General features: G+C 37.9%; 1 protein-coding gene across 11 annotated transcripts in view; it reads right to left on the reverse strand.

Annotated features, from left to right (window-relative positions):
- GRIP1 (glutamate receptor interacting protein 1) overlaps positions 1-25,473 on the reverse strand; it is a 720,325-nt gene that overhangs the window by 229,781 nt on the left and 465,071 nt on the right. For 10 of the 11 annotated variants that reach the window (XM_031651082.1, XM_031651081.1, XM_021923298.2 and 7 more), the window contains one exon: positions 4,066-4,146. The exons of the other annotated variant lie outside the window; for it this stretch is intronic. In XM_031651082.1, coding sequence (XP_031506942.1) covers positions 4,066-4,146 — 81 coding nt within the window. The remainder of the gene's footprint in view (positions 1-4,065; positions 4,147-25,473) is intronic. 11 annotated transcript variants of the gene reach the window in all.

Raw genomic sequence — 25,473 nt, forward strand, 5'->3', positions numbered from 1 at the left:
ACAAACGTTTATGGCATTATTCTGGGTACAGATTGAAGAAAATTTTCCTGGGTGCACCAAAGTTTAGAAATGTAATAGATATGAATATTTGACATCTTTCTGCATTTGTCAATTGTCCAGAATTCTTTGGGCAATTAGTCAAGACTGATATAAGCAAAGAAAGATGTCCTATATAGAAAGAGGAGGCAAGTCAAATAAGTAATATACTAACTCTAGGTTTTGAGGTCAAGTGTAGTATCCTGTCTTTCCTTCACAAATATGAGACAGACATGATTAAATGCCTCATCTCTAAGTGGGCAAGGTCACAGATTATTGCAAAATATGCCAAACTCAAAGTCTGTACAGATTTTCTCTAACGATTTGGACAAACCCTTCAAGTGGTCGAACTTCATTTCACCAGCAATCTGTCAAATAAAGGAGAATCAACAGATTCTTTTTAATAGACATTGATATATGGTAAAATCTGTTAGTTCTAAATACCTTTGTCCTTGGAATTTATCTTATTTTTGAAAACTAATGGGGAGAAATGAGATTGAAAATACATCTCCCTAATATTTTTAATTGAATAATATTAAGTCTCTAATACAAACTTAAAGTTTGGTGTCATAGGACACTCATGTCATTCTTTACTATCATCAGTACTAAAAATTTCATTAAACCTTATGGAAGACTAAAAAATCCTTTTATTTTTACATTTTATGCCATATGAGACACGATTAAAATGACAAGTTCCCAAATAACATGAATAATGTATTTCTCCTTTATCCAAAGCAAGTGCATTTTGCTCCTAAGAGTGTTTAATCCATTTTCTTTTTCAGGAAGAGGAAAGGAGGGCGATAAAAGGATTTACGGTTAGAACGGGTATTTAATGAAAGGCACATATTTGGCTTGTGATTGTAAAATAACTGCTGTAGTTATTCTGAGTTTAGACAGGAGTCATAGATTTTGACATTAATAAAAGCAAATTATGATTCTGTTAACATTCATATTTACCTCTTTGGGACAGAATTGTTTAAAGTTACTCTGTTTTAAGTCATGGAAATAGTAGAGTCCGTATTAAGAAACCTTATTTCTGTGTATGTATATAAATGTTTACTTCAGGAAGCACCAGATCTACATTTATAGAATAAGTTTCAAAGAACAGCTTAAAATATCATAAAACTTAGATAGAGAAACTTAAGGTGCCTTCTGCTACTTTAGACTCTTTTTCCACTATATTCCACCCCATTCATCAGAGAAAGTGCTAATATGAATGGTCAAATCCCGTCACCATCTTTGGACCACTGGGAGTGGAGCTTTACGGGGAGATGTAGGCAAAAGCCATAGCTCTGTTAAGATTTTAGCCTGCTTGTGTTTGCTTACTCCCCAGCAGCTGGGGCAGATCAATGGCCCTGGAGCTTCATCTTACTTGGGAGGGGCCTCTGCATTGAGAAGGTCAGAAACTAGTACATTAGCCAAATTCTCCTTTAGGGCTTCTTTTCATTGGTGCGCTTTTCTCTAGAGGCATCTTTCCATGCTGCCGGGGTGTTAAAAATATCTTGAGGGAAGTAGGATTGGGAGTGAGCATAGGAAAAGGAGACTAAGGCTGTAAATGTCCATCTAGCTCAAGCCTTGTCCAACCCACAGCCCACAGGCTGTAATACAGCCCAGGATGGCTTTGAATGTGACCCAACACAAATTCGTAAATGTTTTAAAAACATTATGAGATTTTTTTTGTGATTCTTTTTTATTTTTATTATTACTTGTTTTAGTTCATCAGCTATCATTAGTATATTTTATGTGTGGCCCAAGACAATTATTCTTCTTCCAATGTGGTCCAGGGAAGCCAAAAGATTGGACTCTCCTGAATTCTGGCTCTTATAGCTCTGTATGGTCCAACTTAGTCCATCAGGAGACCACTTCAGGATTTTTCAGTTGAAGCTCTGGTAAATAATAAAGGCCTTTTCCTCTGTGCGTTTTTCTCTCTCTCATGGACTTAGTGGGGGCAAAAGTGGACACAGTAGGTGATTGCTCAAGACTTCTGGATGTTGGGTTTCACTTCTGTTTGAGTTACTTCTTGGCCAAACATCTGAGAATACTCTCTTCTTTTTGCCAGAACAAGAGTTCATGGGTACTTTTAAGTAAGACAGTAAGGGATTAGAACTCCATGAGTCATTAGTCAGTCAGGAGGCAGTTTCCAAGAAGTTTGTTAATTCTCTCCTTAAAATACTATTAAGTAATAGTCTGCTGTTAACCACTTTGGTTTCTTAGCCCTCTGGCTGGTGCAATCTTTTTTCTTGAACTGTTCTAAATAACTAAGAAGATTCTGAACACTCCTAATACCTCCAGCCCCTACCTTAAGAGATATGAACAAAAAGGGGTCTATCAATGGTCAAGCTCCAGGAAAACATCTCATAAAGCTTACCAACAGTTAATGATTCCAGTGACTTTTAAATCTAACATAAAGAGAAGGAAAAGACAAAATTCATGATGAAGAATAATATGTGCCACAAACTAGGGATTATGATGAACCAATTCTGTGTATTTAACGTGTAACTTAAAAAACTACTTAATGACTTTAAGAAAAAGGAAGGCCTTCAAACGTGTTGTCATTAGAATATGGCACTAGAGAACCCATGAAAAGAAAACACTGATAATAGCATATTTGCTTAGTATCCCATAGAGATATGAGGACACTGGGAAGTCTCCTGCTTCTTCCCAGCAGTAGAATACTCAGTACCGGTGAATGTAGAGCAGCCAAGAAAGAATTGATGGGTAACTGATATTCTTGAACTTCAAACGGAATATTTCTTTAATGCTGACAAGGAGAAAACAGATAAAACAGTCCAGAACTGACTGTAATAGTTTTTCTAAATGCAACCAGCATGAAGAATGATGTTCTATAGGATAAAATAGAAGACATCTTGGCACTGGGTGATGCCATCTAATTGCAGAGTTCAAATTGCTTTAGAATCTTTGAAGCACCAAAACAAGGATGTAAAACATATTCATAATATGTGTCTTCATAAGTCCTGTACTTTCAAAATGAATCTAAGCCTTTGGAATAAGAGTAAAAATAACCACCCGAAATTTTTATAAAAATAAAGAATAATCATGAAGAGGGTTACTCACAAATGGGATTCATCTTGCTCTTTATTCAAGTGGAAAATTCTTCCTTTCACTGACACATTTGCCAAACCATTCCATTTAATGTAGGAAACACCACTTTGTTTCTTCTGAATTGCTAAAACTATTGTACTCTAAAATCCTGTAGCTGAGGTTTAGCTGTACTCAATTTGCTTGTATAAAATATACAATACATCATTTTAAATCAACGTTTAAATGCATTAATGCTTTTAACCCTTCTAAGTACAATTGCTTCCATAAGGAATTTTTCCGTGAATTATCTAGTTCAGATTGTTTGAATAGCATTTTGAATTTCCTTTCCTCTTTAATTTCAGAACTTACATGTTTTTGTGTCATTCACAAATCAAAGCTTCAAAATATTGAAGTTTTGGGGTAAAGACATTTAAAGATATTTCTTCAAAACGTTTTGTTGGAAAAACATAGATATCACTCATTGTATTACAATACAATTCACACTTTCCTAAGGAAACAAAATCACAAATTTCACAAGAGCTGTCCAATGGAAGCAAATTCAGGTTCAAAGAGATGAGAAGAAAAGAGTGATTTTGCATTCAGCATATATGATCTGTTGCGGCAACTGTGAATTCCTTATTTCTGCCAGCTATAGCTCAGTAAAGAAATGGATGCTATTGTGAAAGTCATCCCCTGAAAACAGAGATGAGAGTAAGTAAATGAGTAGAGTTGATACAAATTCAAGTCATTTTGCAAAGGATTTTACATTGATGGATTACAAGATGAATTCTCACAAGTTGGCAAGGTTTTCTAAAGTCTAGCTTTTATGAATATTGTTTGAACAAGTGGTGTAGAATTCAGTCTATGCTCTGTGAAATAACATGATTTATTATTATTATTAATTTTACCAAGTTGGAATTGTTTAGAATCACCAAATAACAGGATTCAAAAGTAAAACAGCTGAAAAATCCAACAGTCTGGTCTAACCTGGGATGCTCTGTCTCCTCACAGCCAACGCTCCATCAGGCGGCTTTGTCTGGCTGGCGGATTTAGTGTAGGGACTCTCATCTGCAAAGGTACAATGAAGCGTTTGGTTAATTTCCATCCAGTTTCTAACGCAGTGAAGATTTTTAACGGATTGCAATCCTTCTGCGAGAGAGAAGTGGTACAGTACAGTGGAAAGTGTTGGTAGGCCTGGGTCCTATACTTGGGTTAGCTGTGCGATCAATCTTTGAAAATGTTGTGAATATGTTTCTTCCCTTATAAAAGAGAGAGAAAATTCTCATCTACTTCTCAGGGTTGTCAGGATCAAAAGCTATAGTGCTCATGAAGATGTTTATGAAATGGTAAGAAGTATGCAAATAGAGTATACAAATTATTTGTCACCTACATTCATTGATAAGTAAGTACCAGTGAATAGGTGTAACAAAGACAAAGAAGAAATAAAATGGCTCAATGGGCACTAAGAATAATCAGGTAGAAGAACAAAGAAAGTAAAAAGAAAGGCAATATTTCAGATAAGCAGATGACAGAGTTAGTATTGCAAGGGAAATAAAGCCACTCAGAGTTAGTAGGTTCCTCCTGGGAGTGTGAACTGGCAGCCAGTGCAAAGCAGAGGGATAGAGATGTTCGGAGGGAAGACCAGAGGAGCTAGGTTGAGAATAGGGAAGGAATGATGGTTTGGCAAAAGAAGACATATATTGCAATGAGCTGGTTTGTGCTCTTTTAGAAAGAGATGAAAATAACTTGCAGAATTATTAAAAGAGCAACTGAGAAGACAGAAGGTCTAAAGCTTAATGGATCTGTGAGAGTTAGGCAAGAAGGTGAATGATTAAAACAGTAGGTGACAAGATCATGGAGACAATGGGTCCATCCAGTTCTAAGTAAGGTGATTTTTTTTTTTTAACTTTGAAAATGATTTTACCTGACTAGGAATAAAGGAGCAGTGATCTAGGATGGCAAATACTAAGGCTAAAATAAAGGACAATTCTTCCTAATTGGGATGGGAGCATTTGTAAAAAGTAAAAGAAATGTGAATAACAACCTTAAAAATTTCAAGAATAAGATGTACATGGCTTGAGTAAATAGAATGTAAAATAATTATCTAGCATATTCAGTCCAGCTAGATAACCTAAATGTCACTGCTGGCCACACTGTAAGATGTATTATTGTTGTTGTAACCATTTTATAATAGCAGGAAATTATTAAAGAATTTAAAGAAGCCATATTGTACATGACAAACTATTACACATAACAAGGATTTATTCAGAACAAGGCTTTATCATCTGAGAACATTAATTCTCCCAACTGAATGGCTTGTGTTTCAAAATTGAGGAACTCATTTCCTCTCTAGGATGAACTTCTGGTTTGAAATGATTCATGATTTCTTCATAAAACTAACAAGGTCTTTATACGCAATGACAAAAGGAAAAGATTAACACTGCTGTAAGTGGCAATTAACTTAAAAAATAGAAGTCATGCTGTTTCACGTTTATATTTAATTTGTCACACAATTTTTTATATTCTTCCAACCATAAAGATAAACTACCAACTTTCAGATAACAATTCAATCAACACCATTTTTGTTTTAGAAGTGGTATCTTAGGTCTTCGACTCTTCTCTTTGCAAACACCATTTTGAGTATAATTAAAACCCACAAAACAAAATACAAAATGTAAACATCACACTATAAAAGTCTCCCTTTGCTCCATCATTGTCACTTGAATATTTGAGTGTTTTTCTCACAGTGTTAATAAGAAGGCAATATGCTTCATTTAGTACCTTTTAAAACAAATGTACTATGTATTAAAGCCGGGGATTCTTTATAAGACTGCTTCAAAAATGTATTTCCTTTCATTGTCCAAAACCTTGAAACGGTGTATTTATGAGCATAGAGCACTAAGCCAGGAAATAATCACAACACCCAGGCTTAGGTACGGCATCTTGGAAGCCTAAAAGCTTTCCTCAGTGTTCTATTTGTCAAGATTCCAGCCAATTAAAGTCTTGAGTTGAATCCAGTGTTGGCTTTTGACAAAGGGCAATAAGAGATTTACCCAGGAGACTCTGGGGTTATCTGCACTTGATGCTCTATTTTAAGGAGTTATTTCTTTAGAAATGTACCCAGTTTGCATTTCAGAAGTAGTCAACCCTGGTAAAATGGTTTTCTCATTTATATTTGAAAACAACTTCCTTGATTTAGAACTGAGATAGTCTAGTTGAGCACATCCTTAAAAGGTTGAAACTGAATTATAGATGACCACCTGGCCAGCCTCTCCATCACCACCCCCAACTGCTCCCAATATCAAGAGTGACCTTACTGAGCACAGGTGAAAGTAAATAATTATCTAGAAGCGAAATCTTGTATTGGTTAAAGGACCAGAATGAAAAAGTTCAGTGCTATCTAATGTTGTCTAAGCGGCATTATTGCTTTCACCCTGATTGCCAAAGCCAATCACGCCAAAGCCTATCAGTGTGAAAGCAATAATTCCTAATGGAAGGGAGGCAGAGGCTTGGCAACATTGATCATCAGAGCTAAGCAGGGCATAGCAGCAGAGCAGCATGGCACAATATAACTTGGTTTTTAGAAGACTTTCCTGAAGAGTGTCTTTTTATTTTAAATACCTTAGAGGCACCATGGCCTTTTATAAAAAGCTGCCCATCACAGAATGAACACCAGCTCTCTTGACGTGATTTACTGAAAGCTCTAGATTTAAACTTGTTTGAAAATAGAAATGGATAAAACACACTGAATGAATCTGTGGCTGATGGCTCCACAGTAGGATATTAAAGGACCAGAGTGTCCAGAGTGCATTTCTAATCCTTGAGCATAAAGTCATGGAGAACTACGGAGGCTTCTATCTTCTCTTGTGTCTCCCTCAGTACAGCTTTATGACCTGTCCTAAATTTCAAATACACTTATAGGGATAATCCATTTTTTTTTTTTTTTTTTTTTTGAGACAGAGTCTGCATTTCCCGTCATGGGCTGGAGTGCAGTGGCGGATCTCAGCTCACTGCAAGCTCCGCCCTCCCGGGTTCACGCCATTTCTCCTGCCTCAGCCCTCCCAGTAGCTGGGACTACCGAGAAACCCGCCACCTGTGGCCTAATTTTTGTATTTTTAGTAAGGCGGTTCCACTAGGTTAGCCAGGATGGGTCTGATCTCCTGACCTCATGATCGCCCGTCTTCGGCCCTCCCCAAAGAGATGCTGGGGATTACAGGCTTGAGCCACAGCTACTAGGTTGTAAAGGGATAATCTAGACCATTCTTTCATTGTAAATAGAACTGAGGCCCAGAAAGATAAATTTACAGGAGGACACACATCTAAATTGAGTCTAGATAGAATTTCTTATATTCTTAGTCCCATGTTCTTTCTTCATTTCCTTTTAGACAGACGATAAGATTTCATAGGCCATTGGGTCCACATGTTGCTGTGTCACAGGAGTGAGTGATTGGGCACACTGTACCAGCAGAGACCTTGTATGGTGTAAGTTAATTGCTACAGTGAAGCCTTTGAAAATGAGCCTGAGCCACATAGCCAATTATTTTTGTGTATATATACATCCCATTCTTCCCTCCTCCACATATTTGTTGCCTAGAGCAAACAACAGTTACAAATGGTACTACCGAACTAATTTATGCTTTTCAGTTCATTTCTTTGAAGATAAAATTTAAAAGCAACGTCAATATAGCTCATTGTTCCCCAGGATGAGCCTTAAAAGAGTTCCTGAATTATAAGATTTATGTTAATACTTTTCCTTTGTTTCATTGAAGAGATACTAAATAGGCTTTCAAGTTAAATCCAGATATATCAATAAACAAAAAAAGGTCAAATGACAAGGAAAGAAATCAATCAGAATAGTACCTAGCACATCGTAGGCTTTCACTAAATGTTTGCTGATAGAATATGTGAATTAATTATATTCACTTTTTCAAACAAGAGCATTTGTTGTAAACAAAGAACATGAAGAAAGTCAAACATTTGTTATAAGCTATATTCCCTCCTACTTCTGCTTTTCTTTTTCTAGGTTGATAGCCTATTCCTTTTAAAGTCACATTATCATCCAGTAGCTATTAAATATTGACGTAATGTGAAAAATCTGACCCTTTATAAAACGGTTATCAACATATATTTCCTTTCATTTTCATTCAGACTGTAGAATGATTGATCAACCTTTAAAATAATGTCTTTAAACAAAAGAATTATGATTTTCATAGCAGACTCTCAGCCCAGACTTGGATGATCATATTAACCAGGGATTCTCACTAAAAGTCACTACAGGGGAAAGCAGACATTCAGTTAGTGAGCTACTTGCTCACTGAAATGAATGCTTCAAGCAATCATTAAGGGCATCTCAGGGTATCAACACTGCCAGCCTTCGCTAACAACATCTTAGCAGCTAGGTAATCACCGTCACACATGATGGCCCTTCACAGGGGCTTACCTGTTGGTCACAATAAAGAACATGGGTCCCTTTAGAGTGACATCTCATGAGGCTAGGGAAAAATGCCCTCCATTAACAGGGAGAATTGACATGGTGACAAAGGCACCGAAAGCGTTAGTCAAGCATATACTTAAAGCAGAAGAAGAACAAAAAGGGAGACCATCTGTCCCTCTCATTCCCCCCAGTTTGGCCAGTTTCCTCATGTGCCAAACACAGGAGGGGCAAACACAGATCATTTGTTTTGATCACATGAAGCTGGTGTTTATAAACTTGGAAAGCCACCAGCGGGCACCTAAGGAGCAATGCTTCACTATGCATCACAAACTGCCTGTGCTGGAGCTGGGAGAGTCACATCGTGAGGAAGGGACTCAGGTCCCCTCATGCTCTCAAATCCTCCAACGTTTGCTTGGTATCAAACAGCATCCTTGTGTCACCAGGCTGGTTCCTGTTTCTCCATTTCCTGAGAGTCTCATTTCTCTCTCTGGGCTATGCAGAGGAACCCGATATGAATATGGTTTCAGGAATCTCTAGCTGTGTTCAAAGCTTTGCTGAAGAAAGGAAATTTAATTTCCTTTGGCTGAGACTAATCAGCGTATGCTAAACAATTCTTAGCAACTAATTATGCACAACTGAGGCACCTGCTAAGCCAGCAGACCCCCTTAACATCTTGATTAGGAAAAAAGAAGGCATTTGGTGCAGTTAAACATTATGACCATTTCCCAGTAGCGAGGAGACAGGCAGGGCATGCCACAGTGCTCATGCATGTCCTTACAAACTTGAAATAAAAGCCTGGTTTCCATGAATGAACAAAATAAAATCCACTGTGGATGAAACAATCTGTCCCTTGAATTCAATTAAATGTCACACAATTTAGTACCTACTATGAGCAAACTAAGACTCAAAGTACACAAAAGATAATGACACTTTCAGTGGAGTGGTGATGGCAGAATCACTACTCCCTACATTTGAGACTAGAACATGGTACTGGATTACCCGACGGGGAGAATGAGAATGGGCTTAAGGTTAGATGGAGGTGAAGCACAGGATGAGAAAGGGAGATCCACCACTAGGAATTTATCCGTAATTTTTCAATCAGAAAAATCAAGAAACAAGTCATTTTAGGCTTTCCGATAACATGGTAGTTTTGTGTGGTGGGGAGCCATAATCGTTTCAGTAATTGGGTCCTGTGAACATTTTATCCCAGTTAGCATGAACGTATCATGGTTGCTTCTCTCCCATTGACACTAGCCTTCCAGTCCCATTTGCTTCCCTGGTGGTTTGATGGCACACTTTGAAATTTAAGCAAGATTTCCTGAAGGATAACTGTTAAGGCTTTTTGACAACAGAGCTTAATTATATCTTTCTCTTCTTGTTAAAATGATGCATAACTACAATCACAGGGCCCCACATAATTTAAAGAAATTAAATTGTTCATAATTCCTGATTCAAATAACCCTATTTTTCTACGGTCAAGCAAAAAGTGCACTCATGATCTCTCCTAGAGTCAGAAGGCTGCCAAGTCCTACACAGGCTTCGGCTCTACAGCTTTGGTATATGGAGGCTGTTAACATGGAGAGCTGCTTACAACTTACCGAGAATGAATCAATTTCATTTCCTTCCCTAATCTAATAGAGGGGTCTATACAGCTAAGTTTACACCAGAAGATTGGGGAATGATCTGAGCTTGACGACAAGAAGCAGAGGCAGTGTGCTGCCCTGTGATAGTCTCTTTCCTATGAAAAGATGATTTCCCCCATCTACTTTCCCTCCTCCCTTTTGTTATTTGTTTTGCATCTGCATGGCATTAATGTCTATCCTTGACTCTGCAGGTTTCCTTATAGTGTCATAATTCAGACACAGATGTGCTCTATATTCCTAAAGGGACCAGATCTTTTGCCTTTTTTTTTTTTTTTTGAGATAGGGTCTCACTCTGTCACCCTGCCTAGAATGCAGTGGTATCATCATGGCTCACTGCAGCCTCAAACTCCTGAGCTCAAGTGCTCCTCCCACCTCAGCCTCTGAGCAGCTGGGATTGCAGGTGCATGCCACCAAGCCTGACTTTTTAAATTATTTTTTATAGAGGCTAGGTTTTGCTATGTTGCCCAGACTGGTCTCAAACTCCTGGCATCAAGTGATCCTCCCACCTCAGTCTTCCATAATGCTGGATTACAGGCATGAACTGCCACACCTGGCTTTCTTTTACTTTTGAACTTTGGAAAAAAAACCCAAAACACCCAAACAGAGCACAATTTCATTTTAAGAACAAATATACAGTGGTTTTTTGGTTTCTTCACAGTGATAGAATGTCTTGTAATTAACCATAATCTGATAACCATTTCAGGGATTAAATATTGCAGCTAAAAAGAATGGCAACAATATAGCTCACATTATCGTAGGCCTGTGTTATAAGATCATTTCTCTCCCTTACTGCTCTATTATCTAATTCTTGCTTCTCAAAATGTGGACCATGGATGAGCAGCAGGAGCATACCTGGGAATTGTTAAAAAATGTGGAATCTCAGCCTCCACCCCAACCCATGGAATCAGAGTCTGCATTTAATAAAATCTCCAGGTGATTTGTATGCACGTTAATGTTTGGAAAGCCCTGCTCCAATTGATATGACCAACAGCAACTGCACGGGTAGTGAGGATATACCTGTTCCAATGTCTCACCTGGTTGCATCAGGGGCAGCCTACAAAGTAGGTGGCAGAATGCCAGTCATATCAGCAAACTCCAAGAGTATCCCCTGGCCTGCAATCATCAAATTGCTCATGGACTGGTTTCTTCAAATGTAAAGGAAACTGTTGTAATGGTATGGTTTTGAGTGAATTCAATCTTCCCTTGATCCATTTTAAACCTCTCAACAAATCCTGAAATGGCTGAATTATAGGAGTAACTAGAGCTATCTAAGGTCAGATTCACTGGAGCAAGTGACTGATTGTAATAATAATCTATTAGTCAATTTACATTTGAAGGTGGAGAGAGGAAATGGTATTGAATTACTATCCCCTAGCTAGTAAAGGTCAAATGAAAATAAAAAGTTATGTTCTGCCTCACGGCAGGGACATGAGGGAAGAATCTTCCATGACACTGTCTCCTTAAATTCTTTCTCCTCAGATACACATTTGCTTCCTTACATCTGCACAGTTCTCCTGCAACCAGGAAGGTCTCCAGCACAGAACCTGGCCTCTGATCTGCACGCAGGGACAAACAGAACTGTGGTGGCCCCGGAGCATCTGGACAACCTTGTGGAAGTGGTCTGTGCTAGCTGGGCGGCTCAGTGATGCCTGCAGGCCTTTTGGGAAAGTAATATCTTTAGTCAGGTTAATTTGTAAATCCTCTCTGAAATTAATGAGCATGAAATTGCACATTTTCTGCCTCTGGCATTCCTATTGCTAATGTGTCTGAATCACAGATGATAACTCCTATGCTTCATCCTAATATTGTTTCCAGCAAGGACAGCTGAACCAGTCTGTTAACGGCAGTCACAGACCTGCCTCATCACCGAAGAATCAAAATTTGTCAAGGGCTGGAATCCATGCCATAAAGTTCATTTTCATGACCATATCAGATCCCAATTAAAAACATTAACATCTTAAATTCATTATATCTTTCACATTTTCTCTTTGTGGAGAGGGCTATGTGCTTTAAAGCTTTGGTTTAGCCATTAGATTATGCCAGCTGACATTTTCAGTCTCTCATAGGTTCAATAAATGCTTAGCCTTAGAATGACAATTTGGTGCAAAATTTGAACTACCTCAGCTGACATTTTCAGTCTCTCATAGGTTCAATAAATGACTAACTTTAGAATGACAATTTGGTGCAAAATTTGGATTACCTCACAGTAATGAGTACTGGCTATTTAAAACCACATTTTAAATTCTTATTTAAAAAGCACACCATTCTTCAGGGAAAAAGTATGCATTAACAGGTATAAACTGGCTAGACCACATCCAAGTATTCCTGGAGGGCCAAAGAACCAGTGTTTGATTTCGTGTAATGGCAATTGAGTGGTAGGATTAATAGAAATAAACAATACATTTGGAGTAATTAAGGTTTCTCCATTTTTTTAACTAACAAATATGAAATTCTAAGTCACTTTCATATATATATACAATTTGGACTGGACTAAATTTAGGGAAAAATGTAAAACAGTACATAGGTTTTCCTTACATAATTCAAGAAACAAAATGTTTAAAATGTTCTCATGGAAAAGACTGGAAGTGATTTTTAAACACTCAAATAAGAACGATCATAGTTTCAAAACTGAATCATTTAAATGATTATATCGCTTTACTATTTAAACTGCTTCTTTTTTTGCCCCTTGTTTGGAATGTTTTTGGATTTCTAATGTAAACTGCGGAGAAAAAGAGGGAGCTTTCTGTCAAATCAGGGTTCTCCAAGAGTCCTTCTTTTACGTGACATTACTGCGAAGGTTTCCATATTTAGAAATTTTCAGTATGATAGCTGCTAGAATGAAGTCAAGACTGATGGGAAAACAAGCAGCAGCAAAATGCAATCAGGATGACTTCATTTGAAGTGGTCTAAATCTTGTGCCAGTGTGTGAATGAACACTAATGTCTAGGAAAATGAGCCACATATATCTGTGGGGTGGAGCGTTCCCGTGTAGGTTTGATTATTGAGAAATTAGCCTTTAATGCTCTCACCTGTTGCTCTGACAATCAGTGACATGATAAAATTTTATAACTTTGGTAACTTTAAAACCTGTTTCAGTGGCTCACTATGATCTTTCCTTCTTCTTCTTTTCTGTTAATAAAGTGTAGTATAAATTGATACATGTCAACTGCAGGCAAATTATCTAAATAAGTGATCAGATAGTCACCACTGCTGAGAAATTTCTACATAAAATGGAAATAAAAGTATTATCACCACTGTTTAGCTCAGTTTCCAATACACAAAATGAAAATGCCTCTATATCTAGCATTCTGGAATAATAAGGGGACAATGTGTAGTATATATTTATAACCTTGGGTAACATTTTGGAGCTAAGAGCACAGATGATTCTTCCCAGGGTCACTGATTTAAGGAACAAGGGTTACATGTGACTGCCTATATGTGCAAAAATCACTGTGTGATTCTCAACTCCCTCTCTCATGTCTTAAGTGTGTAGTGGTCTTAGAAACAATGGTCCAAAGGATGTTCCCAATAAGCCAAGGGAAACCAAGATTTTTTCCAGGCATCAATTTTCATTAATTTTCAAAACAGTGAAATAGGTGATGGGACTCTGGGAATGGGGAAAATGCATTAAGTCAGAACTTATCAGAGTGCAAAGCTGATGGCAGGAAAAGTAAACCTCATGTTGAAGTCCCGGGTTGTATGTAAGGGGTATAAGTTACATGAAGAAAAATGAGAGTTTAATTATAATCATGTACTTTTAGATGCCTCTTTCATTAAACAGCAGTGCCACTGGTTTCCTCTATAAGTAATCTAAATAATTTCTTAGAGATCTGTTATTCATTCTGAGTTCAGTTTGAGTATACTTCAGTCAACCAGAAGCCTTTTTAATGTAAATGATACCAATAACTTTATAAATAGAGTTAATACTTATAGAGCATTCATAAGATGCCAACATGAGTCTAAATCCTTTATAGCTATAATCTTATCTCTTCTCACAATAACTCAATAAAATGTAAAATAACAAAACAGATAATTTCATTTTACAAAAGGAGTACTGGTTTCAAGAAAGAATTTGTCTTCATCTAAATAGGTTGTATGGCAAATCTGAAATGGAGCTGCTATTATATTAAAGCCTAGGGCAGGGTAGCATATTACCTGCCCAGCACTCTGCTTGGTACCTCACATACATTATCAGTACTCACATCAATGTAATTTCACAGGAACAATTACATGATTTGAAGTATGGGGATACAGAGGCTTATAGAGATGAAATTATGTGCCTAATTTTACCCTGAAAGCAACGTGCAAAAATGAAGCTTTAACGTACATATCTTTAGAGAGTCTGCTGTTAGCCACCATGATACACTGTTTATCAAATTTTGATTCACATCCTTACTTGGAGAGAGAGAGAGAGAGAGAGAGAGAGAGCGCGCGAGAGCGAGAGAGAGTGTGTGTGTGTGTGTATAAAGGCACTCCTTCACATAGTAGCCACTACTGTGTATATCTTGCATGACTAAATGTCACTGATATAGGGACTTGGGGCTGCATTTGAAGATCTTCTGAAATTGCAGTTTAGAAAAGAATATATCACCTCACCCAATTTTTAGACATCACTTCTTCATCATGAATTCTTGGTTTAATTTATGATACAAGATTCAAGATTCTTTCCAGCACATAAACAAATCACTTGAATGAATGCATTTTAGCCAAGAAGCTCCAAGCATTTTAGAAGATGAAATCTGGCTGAATTTATCTCTCTAACTCCCACTCTGAGCCAACCATTCTCTACAGATAGAGCATTTATGAACTGGTTCCTATAAATGGTTTATCATTTTAAAATGAATAAATACTGGGACACTCTCTTTTCTCCTTTAGCATTCTAGACAAGTTCATGGCCTGCTGCTTACAGTATTTCAAACCTTTTATGAGTGTTCATGTAGCCAGAGTGGGGAATAAATCTTGGACCAGGCCATATCTAGCAACACAATGAAGAAAATGGTGGTATGACTTGTGTAGCTGGCAAGGAGATCGCTGAGTCTGCCTTTCCTTATCCTCTGGCTCTCCAGGCTCATCTCTACAAAGAGCCAAGCTCCAGGGCAGATGTGCTGCCACCTCAGTTCTCAGACTCAGGAGTGGCTCATGCAGCAGAGTCACTGGGCAGACAGGCAAGAATTTTTTGCTAGACTTCAGAATTTTCTGAGGAGCTTTTGAAACCAAGGTAAGTAACCCACTAGCCATTATTTCCAAGACTGTCATCTCTCCTGGCCTTGGATCATTTCAGGACCTATCTCAGAACACACTTTTTTTGTAGACTTTAGTTTTGAAAATTCCCAAATTTAAGCTCAAGTCCTAAGAGCAGGCCACTGTCATTATATAGCGTCTTAGAACCAACACCTTCTTATCTAGTGTAGGCAGCAGGTGGGGAGGGAGGCAGGGGCAGATATCACATTTGGAAGTCTTGGGAATAACATATTTCACACACATGCCTTGAATTATCACACATTTTGCTTTATTAATTCATTGCTGGGTCAAGCAATAGCAGATGACTGCTTATCAAACACATGATATGTGTTTTTAATGCACGATTAAAGTAGGATTTATCATGGCTGTCAGAATCCAGGGAGTCTGTGCTGTTTGTTATTTAAAGCCGTAGTTGTTTGGATACTTTCTGGTTTTACAGTGAGACAGTGATTATACACACGAAACCCCACAAAAGTGTTAGACCAGAGAGATGTGGTTTTAAAAAAAATTTTTTTGACAGAGTCTTACTCTGTCACCCAGGCTGGAGTGCAGTGGTGTGATCTTGGCTCGGCTCACTGCAACTCCACCTCCTGGGGTTCAAGAGATTCTGCTGCCTCAGCCTCCTGAGTAGCTGGGACTACAGGTGCACAAAACCATGCCTGGCTAATTTTTGTATTTTTAGTAGAGATGGGGTTTTACCATGTTGGCCAGGCTGGTCTCAAACTCCTGACCTCAGTGATCAGCCAGCCTCACCCTCCCAAAGTGCTGGGATTTCAGGCATAAGCCACCACGCCCAGCCCATAGTTTTCGTATGGACAACACCAACACCATTTTCAATTCACTAGAATTTTACTGTACTGCATAGTTCATACCATCTACCACTTTCTAGCCATGTGACCTTGGACGGGTTCAGTTTCATCACCTATAAAATGGAAATAGTAATGATCACATAGGATTGCTGTGAGGATTGAACAAAACAGTGTAAATAAAGCACCCAGAGTGGTCTGAGTTCAGGAAGTCTGGCTCTGTTCCTTTATTTGTAATAGATAAGGAAGCTGAGTGATAGAAGAACCAGTAGGAATCCCACAGTATGGTTTTTTTTTTTTTTTTTAACAGCACTTACCATACTACCTTAAAATCATCAACCTGCTTATTGCTACGCTGTGTACTCCTTTGAGTGGGGGATTTACTTTTACAATCATGGGTATTAGTACCCCAATTTTTACAGATAGTAAAACTGAATCTCAGTTACAAATCTGTCTAAGGCTATCAAAAGCTAATAAAAATCAGAGACAGGATTCTAACTAAGGTCTGGCTGACACAAAAGACCATCCTTTCCCAATGTCTCAGCACTGCTTCAATAGAGGGGGTTTGCACAACACACAATCATTAGTGGAAAGGAGAGAAAACTAGGACCTGATCATTACAAACTAATCTTCATGTAACCAAAACCTATACCTAACTTTCTACCACAATAAGGATGCAGATACTTGATATATTTTTGGTTTTTTATTTAAGCTATGGGCTATCATACCTGAGTTTTTATGGAGAAATTCATTGACATTAAATGGTCTATTATGATTCAATTTGTCAATGGAAAATAAAAAATAAAACCCAGATGCTTAGATTTAATAGTCCAAAGATGACCAAATTATCTTCATTTGCTTCTAAGACATATTATTCAGACATATAATTTCCTCACAAATTACTTGCTTGTCTAACTCTCCTTGGGTTATGTCTACCTCATCAATTTCACTACTTCCTTCCATAAATCTTCCCTGAACAAATATTCAGCTTTTATAGTTAATTTGGATAAACAAGGAAAATACAATTCAATTCCACAAAATGTGATTGTTTAATTTGGAACTGATTTTGTAGCATTATACTCAGGACTCTTCCAATTTTGAGGTAAATGAGTTACTGACATTTACAAACATCTAGAATAAAAGAAACCATTCGTTCCATCATTGTCAATTTCGTTACTGAATCTGCTTTGGGACACTTCAATCATGAAAGTAACCATGTAAAACTATATTGCATTCTACTAGCAATAATACCTTAGAGGAGGTTCATTTATGATAACTGAAATTTTCTCTGACTCAGTCTCATCAGCCATGTATTTTGCCTTAAGGTATTTTGAAAATCACAAAGTCAAAGTTTTAGAAGTGTACTCCTAAGGCCTTAGCTGAACCACAGTATATTTTGAAACAGAGAATTTTTATGAAATATATTGATAGGCAAATCAGTCAGAATTTTTCCATGTTAATATTGTTTAAAGTTTCTATATCAGTTGAATACCAATGCCTTATGAGAAAAGCAGGAAGGAATATATACATATATACACACATCCATATATATGTATATATAAAAATACATATATAGATACATAGATACACACATACACATATATTCATATATATTTAACAGATGTAGACATCTACATATGTATCTATTTATAAGCACTGCCAAGAACAAATATACATATAAACAGTAGATCCAAAAGGACTCCTCAGTCCTAAGACACCCCTTGTCTCCTATCCTGCAGGGCAAAATACAATTGGCAAAAGTCGGAAACCACCATCTCTATCTCAGTGACCTATGGAGCCCTGTGGTAGAATGACCAGGAACTTAGAGCCAATGGTAAGAACCAAGATAGTACAGAGCTTCTGTACTATTCTAGGGACTTTGAAATTTCAGAAAATGTATGCCAAATTTGTCCTTTATATAATTCATAGACTTTGGATTTCTACATTTGAGATTGCCATATGACATCCAGAGATGCTTTCAGAGAAATTGTAATTCAGCTTAGAGACAGTCTACAAAAATGAAACATATGCAGGCCGGGCGCGGTGGCTCAAGCCTGTAATCCCAGCACTTTCAGAGGCCAAGACAGGCGGATCACGAGGTCAGGAGATCCTATCCTGGCTAACACGGTGAAACCCCGTCTCTACCAAAAAAAATACAAAAAACTAGCCAGACGAGGTGGCGGGCGCCTGTAGTCCCAGCTACTCGGGAGGCTGAGGCAGGAGAATGGTGTAAACCCAGGAGGCGGAGCTTGCAGTGAGCTGAGATCCGGCCACTGCATTCCAGCCTGGGCGACTGAGCGAGACTCCGTCTCAAAAAAAAAAAAAAAAAAAAAAAAAAAAAAAAAGAAACATATGCAATGCCAGGTTCACAGCTTGTAAAAGAACAGAAGAATAGCTATGTGAAAAATTAGTTTATCTCAGTAGTCACAAGTGATAACTCAAGCTCAGCCCAACAGACATTGCAGAGGTGGGAATGAATGCCATTTATAATGTGTACTATTCATACATCCACTGCATAGAGAAGTAGCTTAGAAAGGTTATGCATTTGTGTGCAGATCTACTGAGTAATTTGGGTACGGATTTTAAGCCCAGCCTGCCTTCACATTTCTCCACTGTATAACTATAGCCTTTATTGGCTTCTCTTTTGCTTAAGACAAGCTTAACAAAACATTTGACATTTATCGTGATAGAGTAAATAACACATAATGGCTATCATGAGTACAATAAGGGTTAGATGTTTACTTCTTTAACAATTAGGGATGCATTGCTCAAAATAAGTAAAAGCATTTGTGCATTACTTGAATATCATATTTATGTAAACAGAGATCATAAAACTGAAATATGTAAGTACCACCGATGCCACTCCTGTCAGCATCTTCCCTCTAGGAGATGATTTCAAATGACATTTTTTCTTTCCAATTATGAGAGACATTAGCTAAAAATCTACTAGGTCAAAAAATTCTTTTTGTTAGACTAAATAGAAAGCTTTGCCTTCGTTGTTAAATATCTACAGACTTAACTGAAAAAAGATGTTAAATTTAGTGGAGAAAGACCAGAAAGCCTTAAGCAATTTGCATAATTAGACCATCTTTTCCCATTGCCTTTACCTTTTTTATTTTGACCCTAGAATTTCCTTTTTGCATTTCATACTTGTGCATAATTAAGATGAAATATCAAAAAAAGATGAAATATCATGCAAAGGCTGAATTCTCATTCTGAAAGCCCTCAGAAACATTTGAGAAATAGCTGTTCTATGACTAATATCTATAAAAATTAAAGATTGATGTATAGCCACTAAATGATCTCTTCTTATTTAGACTGTGAATCATGTAAACCTATTATAAATTTTATAAATATAAAGAAAGCATATATTTACCACATTTATTTTTTCTGCCATCAGCAAAGATAAGCTGGTTGGAAATGTGAGAGAAGGCAGTTCTTTATTTTTCTTCTACAGTTTATACCAACAGAGTGCATATATGTATTACACAACATTCACGGAATGCCTAATGTTTCCAGGCTTATCTCAAGCTAGTCTTTCTGCAAACAGTTTGAACATAAGAATGGGAGATTTTTTTTTTTTTTGTAGAGAGAGAACATGGCAAGTGGAAGCAGACAGGCTTTATATCATAAAATATTTAAAACCTAGTTTCTCCATTTATTTTGGGCAACTTACATAAATCCTCTAAGTTTCAATTTTTTCATCTCTCAAATAGTAATACCAATATTTATTTTTCAAATTTGTGGAAATTAACTAATATAATGCATATAATGACCTTGGTCTATAGCATAGGCTGAATAAATACAGCCATGTGTTGCTTAGTGATGAAGACACTTTCTGAGAAGTGTATCATTAGGTGATTTCTTCCTTGTGCAAACATCAGAGTGTACTTACATAATCCCAGATGGTATAGTCTACTACACACCTAGGCTACATAGTAGAGCCTATTGCTCCTAGGCTGTAAACCTGTACAGGGTGTGACTGTGTTGAATACTGTAGGCAACTGTAACACAATAGTATCTGTATATCTCATATCTAGGCTGGGTTCAGTGGTTCTGGGTGTAATTCCAGCACTTTGGGAGGCCTAGATGCTTGAGCGCAGGAGTTCCAGACAAGCCTGGGTAACATAGGGGGACCCCAAGTTTAAAATGTTTTTGAAGTGCCTGTAGTCTCAGTTACTTGGGAAGCTGTGGTGGGAGGCTCGCTTGAGCCTGGGAGGTTGAGGCTGCAGTGAGCTGTGACTGTCACTGCCCTCCAGCCTCGGTGACAGAGTAAGACCCTGTCTCAAAACAAACAAAGCACAAAACAAAAATAAAAAATTATCAAATGTCTAAATATAGAAAAGGTACAAATATGACATTATAATCTTATGGAGCCACCATCATATAAACAACTTGCTGCTGACAGAAACCTTGTTATGCAGCATACTACTATATGATCTTCGCCATGCCACTTTGGCCTGGTGTGGTTCCATGGACCCCTAGGGAATCTGATAAACATTAAATGATCACATAAAGTTTGGTAGAAAAAAACGTATGCAAATGAAGACTTTTAAAAGAATTTTCTTCTTCGTATGTTTCTATTTTATTATCGGGGAAAGACAGAATCCAAACAACAGAGAATCAGAACACTGCTGTTCACATGCAATGATTTGAATTAATTAGAGCTGAGTTCTGCAGGGCTAAAAATGGCTCCTTAAAAGCATAGTTAAATAATCCCCTAAATACACAAGAAACCTATTAAGTATAAAACTTACCTTTAAAATATAATATGGTAAATCCTCCCAGAGGCATAACTTAGTCCCCTAAACCAGACACATCAGGTGGGCAAATGCCAATTCTTTCATAGCATGAGGATATCATTTATTAAATTACTACTTTAATAGGGCCCTGGTGGCCCTAGAACTAATGCTCCTTGTAAAGGTTTAAGTTAGAATCAGGGGGAAGATTTGCTCACCTGATCCTTTATGCATAATTACCACTAACTGCGCAAATCTGGCTTGTATTTATTCCATTAAGTACCTCCAATGATGTCACTTTGTCTGCAGCCCAACTCTGACATGTACTTTCTGTCTAGGCACAGAAAGTTTCCTGTATGTTACAGTTCAGTTCAGAATTTTAATTAAATAAAATGAGAAACAATTGAAAAACAAGGCATCTACAATCTTTACATAATGAGTATGCACTGGTCTCCTTGCTCTACATAATAAATGATGACAAAGGACAGGGTAGTATCATTATCCAGTTTGGCAACAACGATGAAAAAAAAGAACTTTCCAATTTCTTTCTTTAAAATTTTATTTAAAAAATGAAATATGGCAAAAGATGAGTACTCTTGGGTATTATAAATCATCTGCCAGCTAGGAAGAGAGTTCTACTTGGAGAGCTGCCCAGGGCACACCAATTTGTTCTCTTTCTCTGAATCACTATTAGGGTGCAGTCACTTTTTATTGGACTTAGGTTTCTTCTGTGCAAGGATGAAATAAAATGCTTTTGCATCCTGGAGTTTAAAACACTTAAAACACAGTATTAGGTAGCATCTACTTCTGGTGAGAAGGTACTCTTAGAAATCATGTTTGAAGACACATCAGCATTAATGCTATTTTAAAGCATTCACGGATCTTTTCATTCTTGACATTTCAGCAGCATTACAGCAATCTTCCACCTGACTTTGAATACACCATGTGGTTCTGGCTTCCCACCTGCCTCACTGACCACATCTTCTCAACCTCTGTTGGTGCCTCCTTCCCCTTCTCCTCTTCCTTTTTCAGACCTATAAATAAGGATATGCCCTAGAATTCAGCCCCCTTCTTTTATCCATGTCCCTTCTTTCCTTTCTATCACATCTATTTCCATGCCTTTAAATGCTAAGTGCTCTCGTGTTTGTATCTGCAGCCATGACCTCCCCAATGAACTCCAGACTCAGGACATACAGCTGTTTATCTGGCATCTCTGCTTGAACATCTAAAAGGTATTTTAATCTTAACGTGTCCCAAACAGAACTATTGATTCCCTAACAGCCCTCCCCCACACTATGGCATCCTCATCTCATCAGATAATCACGCCAAAAACATCTGGATCCTCTCTTGCCCTTACATTCTGCCCTAAGCCCATATGTAAGTTCCGTAGGCTCTTCCTTAGAACGTATCGTAGATCCATTCCTTCTCACCACCTATACTGTTACCACCCTGGTTGATGCCACCATCACCTCTTGCCTGCACCATTTGAGACAACCCCTGAAACTTGTCTATCTACTATGTGTGCATGACTGCTGAAGTTATCTTTTAAAAACTAAAAAAAAAAAAATCACAGTACTTCCCAGTTTAAAGTTCCCCAGGGGCTTCCCATTATACTTAGAATAATATCCAGACACCTGACCATGGTCTACAAGGCTGCCTGTAATCTGGCCCCAACCCATCATCTTGACCTCGTCTTGTATCTTTCTCCTCTTCATTCACTGCCTTGCAGCTACACCGGCCTTCCTCCCACTCCTTTAACGTGTCAAACTCATTCTCACCTTAGAACTTTGACTAAACCTTGCTATTCCTTCTGCCTGGAATATTATTCCCTTAGGCCTTGGCATGACCAGCCTCTTCTCAATTATTCTAATCTTACTTAAATGTTATCTCTTAACCTTTGATCATCCTTTTCCAAGCTGCTTCTCTTCTCCCAAGTTCCTCTCTATCCATTAACTTACTTTCTTCTCAACACTTAGAACTATCTGAAATGTCTATGTATTTATCTGTTTAATGTCTGTCTTCCTTACTAGAGTATAAACTCCTCGAGAGCAGGAGTCTTGTATATTGTCTATGTGTCTTGCACAGAGTTGATATTCAGTAAATATTGGCTGAATATTTTGAATGCATTCCTAACCTGCATACACATATAATGATGTACAGAAATCCTATAAAATAAGCCAAACATGACAAGTAAGATCCTTTATAGTAATTTAAAATAATAAAATCATGTTTCTGGTCATAGAGTTCAAGCACTGGGAAGGGTCTTAGAAGTTAATAGTGTAACCCCCTTTTTTATAATGCTCTGATGCTCACAGGAGGGGAGCCGCTAGCAGTTCACAAAGCAAGAAAGAGGTGGAGTCAGGCTGACCAGATCCCCACTGCAGCTTCAAGTAGAGCTGGCTGCTCCTTATCGTATATTACACCTGGGTGACTGTTAGAACTCACTGATTATACAGCACAGAGTAACTCCATTTCAGCACCAAAGTGTATATCCACTCTACATAGCAAGTAAAAATAGGACTTTGAATCATAAATTTCATCTATATTAAATGAATTCACTGGTGTTCCTAAAAAATGGCAAACTTTAAAACTAATTTTATTTTTAATTTTTGAGACGGAGTTTCACTCTTGTCACCCAGACTGAAGTGTGCAGTGGTGTGATCTTGGTTCACCGCAACCTCCACCTCCTGGGTTCAAGCAATTCCCCTGCCTCAGTCTCCCGAGTACCTGGGATTACAGGTATCCACCATCACGCCTAGCTAACTTTTGTATTTTGGGTAGAGACAGGGTTTCACCATGTTGGCCAGGCTGGTTTCGAATTCCTGACCTCAGGTGATCCACCTGCCTCAGCCTCTCAACGTGCTGGGATTACAGGCATGAGCCACTGCATCCGGCCTTAAATGGCAAACTTTGAATTAACCACTATACCTGCATTCAAACATAGAAGGCCTTTTTGTGGACAATTAAATGATACATATCTCTTAAAAATATAATCAGGAAAATTTTAACTGATGCTTACAGTTTCTCTTCATAAACACCCCTAAATATCACTTCCAGAGAATCTGTATAGCTGTGTCTTATTATTTGGGTGGCTTTAACTAAGTGACATAATGATGTATATAATGCAGCCCCCTTGAGTACCTAGGGCATTCCTGAAAATCAAGAGAGGCCTGGGCCACAATAAATTTGTGGGATTCTTGGTATTCTTTTTTTTAAATAAAAAAATACTGAAATGGTGTTACCAAAATCACAAAATATCTAAAATATATGTATTTAACAAATTAACATGTTAACCCCCAAAACAGTATTTTGTAATTATAGGCTGTTTTAAAACTGCTTATTCTTAGTGCACTAGAGCCTCTGTGATCTACTGCAGGAACACATTGTACGATTTAAGAGGAACACCTACTCCTCATACCTCTGTGAGTCTCTGTGACATGTGCATGCAAATAATGGCAACAGTCTAAGTTTGAGGCTTTTGAAGAAGAGACCTGGTCAAGTGGTCCTCAGTACTCATGACAGGCCTTCTGTATCTGTTTGTTTTTGTTTTTTACCTCCATCCAGCTGCAAGCAAGCAGTGTGGGGAGAGGTTGGTGGAGGATGGGAAGATCTTAGCCTCAAAAAGCCAACAAAAACTAAGTATGCAAAAGGTGAGGGAGGGACAGAACTTTCCCAATCTCAGAACTTTAAAACCAACCTAAGCAAAACCAACTGATAACTGATGGGACCTCCTTCATCTTCTCTGAGCACTGCCTCTCTGTTCCTCAGGGAAAACCAAGGGGCTGTTTGAGATTCACAGTGACTGTGGCTTAACCCAGAACAAGGACCACCTGCTGTGACCACAGCCAAATCCTGACATGCATCTTCCAGATGTGAATGGAAACCAAATCAAAATACCCATCTACTAGAATAAATCACAGGGCCTCGGGCGTGCAGATGCATGCTCTGAAAGGTCTATCTGTTCCTGAGAGGGAAGGCACAGGAGAAAGGAAACAAAGGTTGTTCCCCCAAGAGTTAGGGAACGACTTGATAAGCAACAGGCGTGTGTGTGTGTGTGTGTGTGTGTGTCTGTATGTGTGTGTGTGTCTGCACGTGTGTAGCTGGGGGAGGTGAAGAGAGGTATAGCCGCAAGTCCCTTTCCATTTCAGAAAATAACCTCTGTATTGAGGCCACGAGACAACTTTGCTTTAATTATCCAGAAAGAATCCATCTCAGGTCTGCCTGTTTCCTCCACACAGCCAAAAAAAAAAAAAAAAAAAAAAAAAAAAAAGATGCTTGTAAGTCACTGCAGTGGTGGTCTTATTAGTCTTCTTTAGTGACATTATCCATCTAATAGGCTTTAGTTCTTAATTGTTTTTACAAGAATGATGTTTAATCGAAGCTAATGATATCAGCAAACTTGAATCACCACATGAATTAATTTAGCAATATGAATGCTTCATCACATTATCTCTTTATTTCTCTCAATATTAATTAGAACCATTTTCCAAAGAAAGTGGAAGTTCCAGGGATGGTCTGCATATCCCACTTTA

Source organism: Papio anubis, chromosome 9, assembly GCF_008728515.1.
Source record: "Papio anubis isolate 15944 chromosome 9, Panubis1.0, whole genome shotgun sequence".
In the NCBI taxonomy this organism is placed as follows: domain Eukaryota; kingdom Metazoa; phylum Chordata; class Mammalia; order Primates; family Cercopithecidae; genus Papio; species Papio anubis.